The sequence below is a fragment of the Pygoscelis adeliae genome, unplaced genomic scaffold (genome assembly GCF_000699105.1).
Source record: "Pygoscelis adeliae isolate BGI_AS28 unplaced genomic scaffold, ASM69910v1 Scaffold14, whole genome shotgun sequence".
In the NCBI taxonomy this organism is placed as follows: Eukaryota; Metazoa; Chordata; class Aves; order Sphenisciformes; family Spheniscidae; genus Pygoscelis; species Pygoscelis adeliae.
In genome coordinates, this window is record NW_008825109.1 from 13,695,854 (window position 1) to 13,706,379 (window position 10,526).

The 10,526-nt window shown below is 39.3% G+C and overlaps 1 protein-coding gene across 1 annotated transcript in view; it reads right to left on the reverse strand.

The window, feature by feature from the left end:
• Positions 1 to 10,098, reverse strand: part of TMPRSS15 (transmembrane protease, serine 15) — a 132,361-nt gene extending 122,263 nt beyond the window's left edge. Inside the window, exon 1 of the mRNA XM_009327894.1 lies at positions 9,817 to 10,098. Coding sequence (XP_009326169.1) covers positions 9,817 to 10,098 — 282 coding nt within the window. The remainder of the gene's footprint in view (positions 1 to 9,816) is intronic.
• Between the last annotated feature and the right edge of the window lie 428 nt (positions 10,099 to 10,526).

Consider the following 10,526-nt stretch of genomic DNA (forward strand, 5'->3'; position numbering starts at 1 on the left):
CTCTTCTCTGCAGTACTGGGCTCCTGCATCACCTTGAATAGCAAAAATCTGCAAGCAGACAAGTAGAGAGGTGTACTGTTTCTAACCCTTGATTTCTGGGCTCCAGCTTTACTCTAGGATCACCTGTGGTACTGATAGCTCTTGTGCCAATTAGTAGAAAGGACTAAGACGATCCTGCAGATACTACTTGTGAAGCTAGGCCCCACAGTCTGATTGTAACAGCAGCAGTGCTTGAGATCAGAGCTTGGGCTCTCATGAGCTGTCTGGGATTGGACTAAAGAAATCCAGAGCCCCTACCCAAAACAGCTAATCCCACTACAGCTAAGGATTGGTGTATAAAAACCAAAAAAACCAAACCAAAAAAACCCACCTAGCAATACCAGCAGAAGCTTCTCTCTTCAACATGGGAGCAAAAACTCTAGGAGGAAGGAGCTTTCCCCTCTCTAAATGATTCACACACCATGGAAACATGAGCTCTTTCAACCTGCCCCTTTAGATCAGGATAGGATATCTCTCCACGTTAGTTTGGAAAAGACTGTTGGGGTTTTATGGTTGGTTTGGGTTTTTTTCCCCTTTCTTTGTAGGTAGTTGGTGGCCTGCTTCCTAGGATTATCATCACTACCTAATAGATTCTCTGATTCAGCAGGCATCTGGTACATTGGATACCGGTCTTGATTTCTCCCAGTGTTTTCCTTTGGTTTGTACAGTTGTAGATTATATTTTTGACTAAGGAATTTACATGTGTTAGAGGGTCCTGGGAAGACAAATGCAGTACATATTCCAGGAACTAACTCTTCAGAGGTAAGAGCCTGCTACATGATTGTGGGCAGTGTAGCAATTCAGGCAGGGTTTTCAGTCCTGTGTTTGCAGTATCGCTGTTGACAAGCAAGCAAATGAGCTACTGAGCTGTGTCTTCCCTCTAGCTGCTATTTACTACATTCCTTCAGCAATCTCTTCCCACTTACAGACACTCCTTTTCACATCTCTTTAAACCTTCTCCCATAACGGATTTAAAAAGAAAAGATGGGGGAAATGATGTATTCAAACCGTTGTCTCGCTGCTCAACTTGTATGTCGCACAGTCTTCTCCTTCACACACACAGAGTGTCCTGGTCTATGGGGATTTTAAGCACAGCCTCAGTGTCAGTAACAAACCCAAAAGCAAGTTTCACCCGTGCTCTTTTACACTCTCCCTTACAGACACCAGAGAAGGAAGATGTGACTGGGGTTATGATCAGCTGTAACAGCCTCAAAGCGGACCAACAGTCAGTAATTCTGACACATATCCCCCAGTTATCCAGCCAAAAATGTATGTATCACTTTAAGGCTCTTAGTATATCTGTACCATAAAAGCAGATATTTTTTATTTCATTCTTGCCAATATTTTTATCTGAATCTTTCAGAGACTTTAAAGCCTTATCCATACCTAAGGAATCTTAGCCTACTTACTTCTGCATTTATTCGTATTTTTAATATATTAAAATCTCAATTTATTAATACAAGTCAAAACTGCTTCCCATATACATAATCCTAGCAATCATGTGAAGGCAGTAGAAGTACAAAGGAAAAAATAAAGGGATTATTTCTTTATCATAAAACCACAATTCTCCAAAACATAACTACTCAAGACTACAAAATACTACAACCTATTACATAACAACTTCAGAAAGCAATACCATATAATGCTGTGTCTAACAGAGAAAACTGAATCTGAACAGAGTCTTTGGGCATCTGGGTTAAGATGTGAAGGTACATACATCCTCAAAATATAATAGTGTATAATGAGAGCATTATCTTTACAAAGTGGGTCCCCATCATGAGGCTGTATAAACAAAGGGACAGTTTGTCAGTGGAATGAAATAGAGAGAAACCTCTTGGAACTGATCCAGGTATTATGTTTCGATAGATATGAGTGTGATTTTATTTTACTTCTGGATGCTTACAGGTAAGGCTGCTAATGACTTTGTCTATATACAAATGGCAGTAACTGACCAAACCCCCTCCCCCCCTCCCAAACCGGGTGTTCTGTTTCGAGGATATGAAAATTCTTACACCTTTAAACCTGCCGCAGTGCCTTCCACCACCACACAAAATATAAGAAATAATATGGCTACTATTTCATTAAACTGCATGTGCTTGTTGAGAAACTGATAATGCAGAGCATTATTATGGAAAATAAATCTTTCAGCATTATCATTCAAAATCTTCCATAAATTTCTAGCAAGCGCCCTGCAACATGGATTGTCAGAGGTTTTCTTGTACAGTATGGAAGTTTTTGAGCACATTGTAAAATATTGTGCAATCACAGCAAAAAGTACTGTGCACATGTATTGGTCCTTATTATATTTTTGTTTATTTTACAACAAAGCTAGCTTCATTTTTATTATCAAAACAGCTTTTTCAAAATCCCTTTGCTCTTGACAACAACTTTAACCTTACATTTTAATGCACGGAGCACGTGGATTTGAAATTACTGGTTGTTATCACTGTTTGTGATGGCTATCTCCAAAAAGAGCAGGTTAGCACTCCATGCAACTGAAGAAACTAGTAGAAACTTGGCAATTAGTAAGAAAGGAAAAGAACAAATCCTAAAATATTCACTGTGGCATAGTATAAATAGATTATGTACCCACATAAGAAATAAAAACTGAACTGGTAGAAAGAACTGGCAGTTCTATAGCCCCCAAATTCACTCTCTCTCAAAAGGCACGATAAAACTAGAAAAGGCCCAGAAAAGGATAGTGAGGTTCAGGAGGAGCTTCCATACAATGAAGATCAAAATACACTGAGATTCTCAAGCTTAGCAAAGAGATGAGAGAGAGTATGAGGAAAATAAACAATAGAAGGTGGAAAGGTAATAATTGTTCACTATTTCTCATAACACTGAGGCTAGAGGAAATTCATCTACCAGCAAGTTTAAAATATCAAATGTTACAGTGGTGCAAGTGTGATCAGACCGCTATTATTACTATTACTATTATTATTGTCTACTTATGTTAAAGTATCCTAAAAGCAAGGTTTCAAGGTCCTGATGTGATTATCTACCAGTACTGTGAAACACTGTTTTCAGGAGAATATAATATTCAGCTGCTTTTTAATCAATCCTGTTTTTCTCATATTTTAGGGAATATGGAAATGCAAATGTTTTTGTATTTATTTGTAAGGTAATCAAATTGTTCATTTATTTCAATACACAAACTTCACAATAAATGAAATAAATTCGGTTTTAGATGTTATTTGAAACAGCAAATGAGCATTCTTAGAAAAAAATCAACATGCAACATTTTGACGTTTTCAAGCACAATTCCAATTAGGAAAGTCATTTAAGCAAGCATTTTCCTGTCCATAATTTCAACTGAGATGAACTAACATTCTTCAGTAAGAAATATTTATCAGAAAATGTCTGGTAATATGCTTGCCACTAGTGTCACTGCCTGCTAGAATAATACCTAGATCCCTAACTAGAATGTTTGCTGAAGACATACCTTCTGCTTTAAAGAAAAAAAAAAATTCCCCTTAAATTTAATGTTTTGATATGTTTAATATTCTGTAAACTTTAAAAAGTTAATCTTTGAGATAATTAAAGTTAGGAAGTGCAACTATTCTTCAACTTTCACTTTTATTGAAACAAAATTATATGCATTAATTTAAATATGTAATAATATGATTAGACAATCAAACATAATTACTTTAGTGATGGCACTAGGATGTCCCAAGAGCATATTACCTTCATGTGATGTTCCTTGAAGAAGAACACAGGATATATTGAATCTGTATTTCGTTGCTTACATTTCTGCAATATTTTGGTGTTGTTTAAAATCTTTTCTTTTTATTTCAGTTTACGTGTGCATGTGCTTATGTATATGTGTCTGTTGTGGTTTGGTTTTGGGAAGAGATGAACTTTGTTCTGGTTTACTTTTTTTTTTTAAACAAAAACATATGGCATGCTGTTTTCTGGTACAGCCTGATATTGTGTAATGCAAATTTCTATATGGAAAAGTGTAACACAAATTTCTCAATGATTTCTATGACAGAAATATGTAATAATAATAATTACTACAGAATCTGCATCTGGGTCTTGACTGGAAAGGTTATATGGCCCTCTGCGGGCCATAGTAACTGGATTCATCCCAGATCAAGTCAGAATGGTGTGTTTTGTCTTGTGGTGAGTTGACCTCGGTTGCCTGCCTGACCCCCCAGCCACTCTCTCACTCCCCCACCTCAACAGGGCGGGGGGGGAAATAAGTTGAAAAGCTCCTGGGTGAGCTTCACCCCAAGCACCTCTCCTCCCCACCTTATTATCGCCACAGGTTACTCTCAGTCCCTCCAGTGCAAGAAGGGGGTTCTGGTCAGTACACAGCAGTTTCTCTCTGCTGCTCCATTCTTCTCACTCGTTTCTTCTGCATCACCATGGTCTCCTCCAAAGGCTGCAGGGGATCCCTGCTTGGGCACCTGGAGCACCTCCTCCCCCTCCTCCTCCTCTCCCTTTGGGGCTCACAGGCCTGTTTCTCACACTTTTCCCCTCACCCCTTGCTGCTGGGCAGCGTTTTGCCCTTTCTCACACAGGCCTTCCCCAAGGCACCGCCATCTTGGCTGAGGGTCTCAGCTGTGCCCTGCAGTGGGTCTGTCTTGGTTTCCAGCACAAGAAAGCCTGCAACATGGGCTTGCCTCTTATCACACATCAGAGACCCGCCGCTCAGGATATGTTGCAAACGCCTCGGCTGTGGGAAAAGCTTGATCACAACTCCTACTTTATTAGGCACTGGAAAATTCAAAGTACATTTTTTATTTTCTGCTGTCAGATGATCTCTTCATCTCCAGATAACTCAGTCCCTTCCTGTGTCACTGGAGGAACTGTAAGAGAGTTCCTAGGACAGAAAGTCCCAGGACACGCCTCCTCCACCACAGACATCTTAGATACTCCAGGTATCTCCTTGACCTCTGACGGGACAAACCAGACAGTTCTCAAAAATAGCTGTTATAAAGGATCATTGCATTCGCTGTCTCTGGCCACTGAAGATGAATTTGTAGAGGCGAAGCCTCCCTGCTGAGCCAGCTCAGTGGTGGTTAGCCAAATGAGAGGCACCACAGAGAAGATTACGCAAGTTGGGGCTATGCTATTGCGTCTGTATGTTTGACTAGAGAGGAATCTTATGTTCCCTCACACATAACAAATCCAATCTCCAGCTGAGACAGCTGCAATTTCAATTCACTCTTGCTCTTGCAGACCCCAAACCTCAAGGTAAACATTCAGAAAAGTGGAGAATTAAACCAAACAGGCTTCTAAATCTCCTTCTGTGCTGCCATGAAACTTATGCGTAAGAGAATCTCTCCATATACAGATTGTGCGTGAGGAGAAAAACACAGTTTAGGCCGAAGTTTCTGATCAGTCTGCCCCTTCTTTGTCTAACTTCTCAATTTTCTTTTCCTATCTCCTGACATACCCTCACATTAGAACTACAGTTCATGGCTGGAAGCGTCAGCCAACAGTATTGGCAAGCAGAGTGCTCTGAGGCAATGTAGATCAACAGAAACACAAGTTTGTCCCAGGGCAGATGTTAGGATTAAACTGGAGATGCAACAGAAAAGAGAACGTAACATTTTTGGGCCTGGAAAAATTTATTATCTCCAATATGTTAGGTCCAGTGCCACGTTTTCTGCTGTCTGTCATTTATTGCCCCCAGCTCTGCCAAAATCTGATGAAAAATACTGATTTAAGGAGTTACATTTTCTTGGTTGTTTATTTTCTTTCTGGTTTTAACAAGATTTTGCCTTCTGGTTCAGGAACCTCTGTGGTGTTTTTTAAAAATCCACTAGAAAAAAGATTTCTGACAATTTTTCATAGACTCTCCAGCTAAAAAATGGGGTTGATTCCAGATTTCACATTTTGATTTCTTTCAAATTGATTTAAAAAAATGCCATTTCTCTTATTAACTAAAAAGATTTCTTCACATTCAAATCTCAAGTAATTCATATAATTTTGTCAAGATTTCCTGTTACTATCTTGTTTAAATGTTTACAAACCTATCTTAGACAATTTGTCCTCTAACAAGTTTAGAGATGACAGTCATCCTCAGTCAGACATTGTAAGAACTTATTGATTACTGCAAAGTCACAAACGATGGACTGATGGATCAATAAACAATTTTTGTAAACAAAATGCAATTTGTCCTCTAACAAGTTTAGAGATGACAGTCATCCTCAGTCAGACATTGTAAGAACTTATTGATTACTGCAAAGTCACAAACGATGGACTGATGGATCAATAAACAATTTTTGTAAACAAAATGACATATTTTCTACTTTTGTGCATTTTATGTTTAACTAAGCAATTACAGTCAGTCAAAGAAAGAGATCTAAATTTCTAATGTATTGTTCTAACAACATATTTAAATAAAATTTTTCAAGCACTTTGCAAATTTAGCAAAGATTTTTTTTTATTTTTCAGAGATCCTTCATATATCTTTGTAAATTATGGTTACTACACGGAGTGGTAAGACATCATGTATTTAAGCTGACTGGTCTAGTGATTTAAACACATGTGCAAAATAGACTTATATGTATACTCAGGTTTGGGAGATCATTTGAGGCAGGACAGTGAGACCTCTTTTCAAAAAAAGGAGAAATGAATCCTTGCGTATTAGAGGAATTCTAGTCAAATTCACATTTGTCAAGTATTGTTTTTAAACCATCTAAGACTACTCTATATGGCTTTGATATATATATAAAAAAATAACACTATATACAAAAAAAATTCAGTGTGAATTAAGGACATTCATGACTGAGCCAACTTTATGGACAGCAACAGCTACATGTGCAAATATAAGACTTCATGCAGTACTAATAAGTCCTCTCTCCCCCGAAATCAACCAAGCTGTGCTTTGCAGAAACAGCTTAAAATGAAGTTGCTTTTTGTCTGTTCCAAAGTTTACCCTGCACTAGCAATAAATTTAGATTATTTTTTGCCTCTCTGGCAAAATTGCTTTCAACCTTTTGCTTGTATCTCAAAAATCAAGAGCCCGTCTTTCAATTTTCAGACTACTATTGACTGAAGCTAAAACCCCTTTGAAACTTAATTTCATTTCCAGGCATACTTGAGAAGAACACACAGTCAGAAGCATTTCTCGGACTTTGCATTAAGTCGATGGATAGAACAAAATAGCGCCACCCACATACTTTCAGAGAAAGCAAAGCAGAGCTCCTTGGAGGCTGTGGGATTTTTTGATCCCCTAAAACATTTACAGCTATTGCTTATATTTTTTTTCCTGGAATTTCAGAGATCTTTTACTAATAAAAAAAAAAAAAAACACAAAAGCAAAACAAGTCTAATCCCCAAATTCCTAACAGTTCGTGTCAAGAGAAATGGTGCCAAACTCTGGGTTTTCTCTCTTGATATAGTTCTGGATTGTCTATGTATTTCAGGGAAGTATGGAAGGAGAGAAACTAACTGGGGGAAAAAAAAAAGGGAAAAAAAAGGAAAACTACTATCCAAAATGAAGTTTTTCTGCTTTTTAAGCAGTTCAGATTCAGGACAGGAAGTTCTTCTAGACACTAAGACAATTCAAGTGGATGTTTATACAATCAAGGGGCCACAATCATACTGCATGCTGTAGAAGCCTGCACTGTTTCAGGAAATGCTTATGAGGTGGCTCGGTAACATTAGCAGTCCAAAAGCACAACAAAATCTGCAAGTGAGAGCTAGAAATTTTGAAAATAATGAATGCAGAGTTCACCCCATTCAAGACTCCAAAATCTGCAGCAGAGGGAGAAAAGGAGTGATAAACAAAACCAAAATTTGTTTAGGGGATTTCGGTGCTAAATGCTATGTGTATTCTTTTGCTAGTTCCATAGTCCCCAGTTTTAAGGTGCAGATGGTGAAATCAACTGTAACAGTGGTTTACTACTTATGCTCTCTCTAGAGTTTTAAGTTCAAATTGCACCTATAAAAAATGGTAATTAGTCCTTTCTGGTTTATTGCTGTTAGGGGAAAGGAAGCAGTTTCAGTTAACTACCAACTAGACACCACTCCAGATAAAATATCCTAGATTCAGTACCTTATACTGGCTTTCAAATACCAAACTGAGAGTTCAAAGAAAGTAGGAAATGTCACCTTCCCAAACATTATGGACTATTAATTATGTCTTTGCAGTGAACTTTCTCAGTGCAATTAGTCTACAGACATGAAGATCATTCTTTATAAAAGACTATGGGCTGGAACAAGGTTAATTCTAATTTAAATTGTGTTAAGAACAAGACTGACTGCATTCAGACAGGTGAACAATTATCTGATAAGCAAAATATGTGTAATGAAGCAGATAAAATTGACTAATTTTAAAACAAGCATGGGTATGCAACAATGTATATGTTTTTCTTTTCTAACATACACACTGTTGTTTTCCTATGCTACCCTTTAACTATCTCGTTCTCTATGTAGAAGGGATTCATAAACAGTCAATCACATTTAGATGTAAGTAAATATAAGTAAATATGCAGCTGCATTTGACACAAATTTGACAGCAGCTTTGGAATGTGTGTCCTTTGGGGTCACTTAATAAAAAACTGCACAGAAGATTCCTGTCCCTTCGCTTTGACGCCACACCCTACTCATCAATAAAGCTGAATGCCTATTGCCCTCATGGTGGATGGTAACCGAGGGTGAGCAGGAGATCCCAGGGTGGAATTTCATGTCACGGTTTCTCTGGTGGCAAATGTCGTTTAAAAGATTTCTGATCACTTTTTTCCCAGACCTTGCCTTTCCCAGTGAGCTTATCACACCCTAGATAATACTCTGTAAAATGAGTAAGTGACAAGTTCCTGTGCAGAAGGTGCCACAGAGAGAGCTACGCTGATTCAACTGAAGGGGATATGTATTTCAGCATGGAAAATGAAAAGCCTCTTAAACTGATCTTGCTAGTGGTGAAAGCATACCTTAGAACAGTATCTTCAAGCACAATCAACAACTAGACAGACCCAGCCCATAATTTAAAGTATTTTAGAAACGTAGGACTGGGCCTTTATGTTTCAGCATCTTTTAAGAGAAATAAAAAGAAGACTCACTGAAATACTCATAAACAGACAAAATGTTTCACTTTGCAAGAAACTGTAGATAGTGCTACTTTTTATGGAGTGGAGAAAACTGGGCTGTGATTTCTTTCATTTTTTATTTAAGAATAACCTAATTCACTGTGTGTGAATTCCTCTCCCAGAAGGAAAAAAAAGACACTCCCTACTGTTCTGGGAATTAAATCCTATTTCTGACAGAAATTCAGATAACCGCCCTAAAGTGATAGTCAACTATTCTGGATCACCCAAGATAAAAATAAATATTTCAGTATTACTGTGCAGAATAATACCTTAAAGCCTCTGTGGTGGATTGACCTTGGCTGGCCACCAGATGCCCACTGAATAGATAGATGTTCTATCACTCCCCCTCCTCAACTGGACAGGGGGACAAAATGCAATGAAAAGCTCTTGGGTTGAGATCAGGACAGGAGATTACTTACGAATTACAATCATGGGCAAAACAGACCCATTTGGGGAAATTTAATGTATTGCCAATTAATTGTAACAGAGTAGGATAGTGAGAAATAAGAACAAAACTAAAAACACCTTCCCCCACCCCTCCCTTTTTCCCAGGTTCAACTTCACTCCTAACTCCTGAGTGGTGCAGGGGGATGGGGAATTGGGTGTCACGGTCAGTCTATAATGCTTAATCTCTCCCGCTCTTTCCTCCTCACACTCTTCTCCTGCTCCAGTATGGCATCTCTCCCACAGGAGACAGTCCTTCATGAACTTCTCCAACATGAGTCCTTCCCACGGGCTGCAGTTCTTCAAGAACCACTCCTGCGTGGATCCTTTCCGCAGAGTACAGTCCTTCAGGAACAGACTGCTCCAGCGTGGGTCCCCCACACGCCACAGTTCCTGCCAGCAATCCTGCTTCTTCATGGGCTCCTCTCCACGGGCCACAGTTCCTGCAAGGAGCCTGCTCCAGCTTGGGCTCTCCACAGGCTGCAGCTGCCTTCAGAGCATATCCATGTGCTCTATTGTGTGATCCTCCACAGGATGCAGTGTGGATATCTGCTATACCCTGGTCCTCCATGGGCTGCAGAGGGACAACCTGTGTCACCACGGTCTTCACCACAGGCTGCAGGGGAATCTCTGCTCTGGTGCCTGGAGCACCTCCTCCCCCTCCTTCTCTCACATTGGTGTCTGCAGGGCTGTTTCTCTCACGTTTTCTCACTCCTCTCTCAGCTGCTGTTAATGCAGCATTTCTTACCCTTTCTTAAATATGTTATCACAGATGTGCTACCAACATCACTGATGGGCTCAGCTTTGGCCAGTGGCAGGGCTGTCTTGTCTTGGAGCCGCCTGAAACGGGCTCTGACTGACATGGGGGCAGCTTCTGGTGCCTTTTCACAGAAGCCACTCCAGCAAAACCTTGCCACGTAAACCCAATACAGCCTCCACTAAGAATTTCTATGGAAAGAAAAAAAAAGGTCTGAAAAGCAAAGATACATATTTCATTGT